Source organism: Nematolebias whitei, chromosome 22 (assembly GCF_014905685.2).
Source record: "Nematolebias whitei isolate Nwh7 chromosome 22, NemWhi1, whole genome shotgun sequence".
Classification (NCBI taxonomy): domain Eukaryota; kingdom Metazoa; phylum Chordata; class Actinopteri; order Cyprinodontiformes; family Rivulidae; genus Nematolebias; species Nematolebias whitei.
In genome coordinates this window covers 2,518,854-2,520,952 of record NC_056519.1, presented here as the reverse complement: position 1 = coordinate 2,520,952, position 2,099 = coordinate 2,518,854, and the positions used below count along the sequence as shown (strand labels likewise).

Here is a 2,099-nt window from a genome sequence, read left to right as displayed (position 1 = left end):
TCCCCATGCCACACCCCACTGTCCCCATGCCACACCCCACTGTCCCCATGCCATGTCCCACTGTTCCCATGCCACGTCCCACTGTCCCATGCCACATCCCACTATCCCCATGCCACACCCCACTGTCCCCATGCCACACCCCACTGTCCCCATGCCATGTCCCGCTGTTCCCATGCCACGCCCCACTGTTCCAATGTCACGTTTCACTGTCCCCATGCCACGTCCCACTGTCCATCACTTTGTTTACTAGGTTAGTGTATGACAAAGTGGGGGGCTGCGGCCCCCTGGGGTGCCGCCAGGTGGTACTAAGAGGACCTCAGAGAGATGGAGAGAAGAAGATTAAAAAAAGCAAAAGTAAAAAATGGTAATAATAATAAAAATTGCCACTAAAACAATCTGTGTCTGTTGTCTCCAGATAAACACGCATGAGAGAGGTTAGATTTGTTTTGTTCCTCTGGTCAACAGTTTGAAGATAAAACAGTGTTTAAACATGTTAGTTAATGACATTTTGAGTTAATCAAAGTTAAAACTTTATCAAAGTTGATGTTTTGTTACATGTTTTGTAACATTGTGAGGGGGGCCTCGACCAGAAGCTAATGCTGTTTTTTTTGTTTGTTTGTTTGTTTGTTTTTTTTGTGGGGGGGGGTGGGGCATGGAAAAGTTTGGGAACCCCTGGACTAAGTGATGCATCTACACTGGATCTGACTGAATAAACTAATCTGTGGTTCTTCTGGCCCTAAATATATCTATAAATGTTAACCACAGGTAGCAGAAGAGATGGGAAAAACAAAATGTTAGCTAAAAGGAGCAGAGTAGTAGCTAAAAGCGAAATGTCTCAGAAGTCAAAACAGCTGAAGCTAAATTTTAACAAAATAAAGTTTTTAAAGGAGCTGAATTGATCTCGCTGTGTTTCTATGGTGAAAATATTTTTAAGTTAAATATTTAGAAAACAATAAAAGTTACAAAAACTGCACGTAGCAGAACCAGCTGCTAAATGAGCCGAAGGTTCTGCTGTATGAACGGCTGAAATAGCTCAAAGAATGCAGCGGTAGTTAGGAGAGCAAACGAGGGGAGGAAACAGGAGGCGGCGGGGAGATAAGGAGAACAGGAAACGAGTCCAGATTAAGTTCTAATGAGACCAGAACCAGAACAGGTTCTTCATCATCATCATCATCTTCAGACGGGCAGAAAACAACCAGAAGCTGCAACACGAGGCGTTCTTCAGCTGAGCATTTCTGGGATTCCAAATTGATCAGAAACATGTTTTTATGGCATCCAGCTGGTGGACCGGGCCGGCACCAGAGAGCCGGACCGGTTCAGCCCAGCAGAACCCTGGAGACAACAGTGTGACCCACAGACGTGTTGGAGACGACGCTCGGCTGCTGCAGGACAAACGTTAGCTCAACATCTGGACCGAGGGACTGAGCCACGCTCAGGTTGATTAGCTGCGGCAGCCATCTTGGATCTGGTTGACCCCACAGGTCAGCTGCAGACGTAAACGCAGCTGAAGGCCCACTGGCTCAGGAGATGTTTTGCTAACAGGGAGCAGCGAGCCGTTCTTATGTTTGACGTGAGGCGTTAAAAATCTTTGACGTTGTTCCGTTTAGTTTTAAACGTCCTCTGTGAGTAAAATAAGTCCATAGAAATATTTTAATAAACAAAGAACACTTTTATAAACATAAAAATGACTAAATGAGGTCAAAAGGTCATTTAACTACTTTAGTGATACAAAAATACATATTTCTGTAACACAAACAAAAGTCTTAAATCAATTCAAAGAATAAAAACATTTTGATTCTAATTTGTGACAAAAGTGTTTTAATCTGACATCACAGATGATGACCTCCTGACCCCCATCACCAACAGGCTGTTAGCGTGTAGCGTGTAGCGTGTAGCGTGTAGCATGCAGTTTACCAGCAGCAGCACGGTGACGCAGATGGAGAGCCCTCGTAGAAAACTCCAGCAGCGAGCCATGACCGCCGCCTCAGAGAGCCCAGCTGAAATAGAAACAGTCCAGACCAGAGCTCTGAGTGTGTGTGTGTGTGTGTGTGTGTGTGTGTGTGTGTGTGTGTGTGTGTGTGTGTGTGTGTGTGTGTGTG

The 2,099-nt window shown here is 45.1% G+C and overlaps 1 protein-coding gene across 1 annotated transcript in view; it reads right to left on the bottom strand.

The window, feature by feature from the left end:
• LOC119427961 (23 kDa integral membrane protein-like) overlaps positions 1-1,974 on the bottom strand; it is a 10,992-nt gene extending 9,018 nt beyond the window's left edge. Inside the window, exon 1 of the mRNA XM_037695603.1 lies at positions 1,915-1,974. Coding sequence (XP_037551531.1) covers positions 1,915-1,974 — 60 coding nt within the window. The remainder of the gene's footprint in view (positions 1-1,914) is intronic.
• Positions 1,975-2,099: the final 125 nt, after the last annotated feature.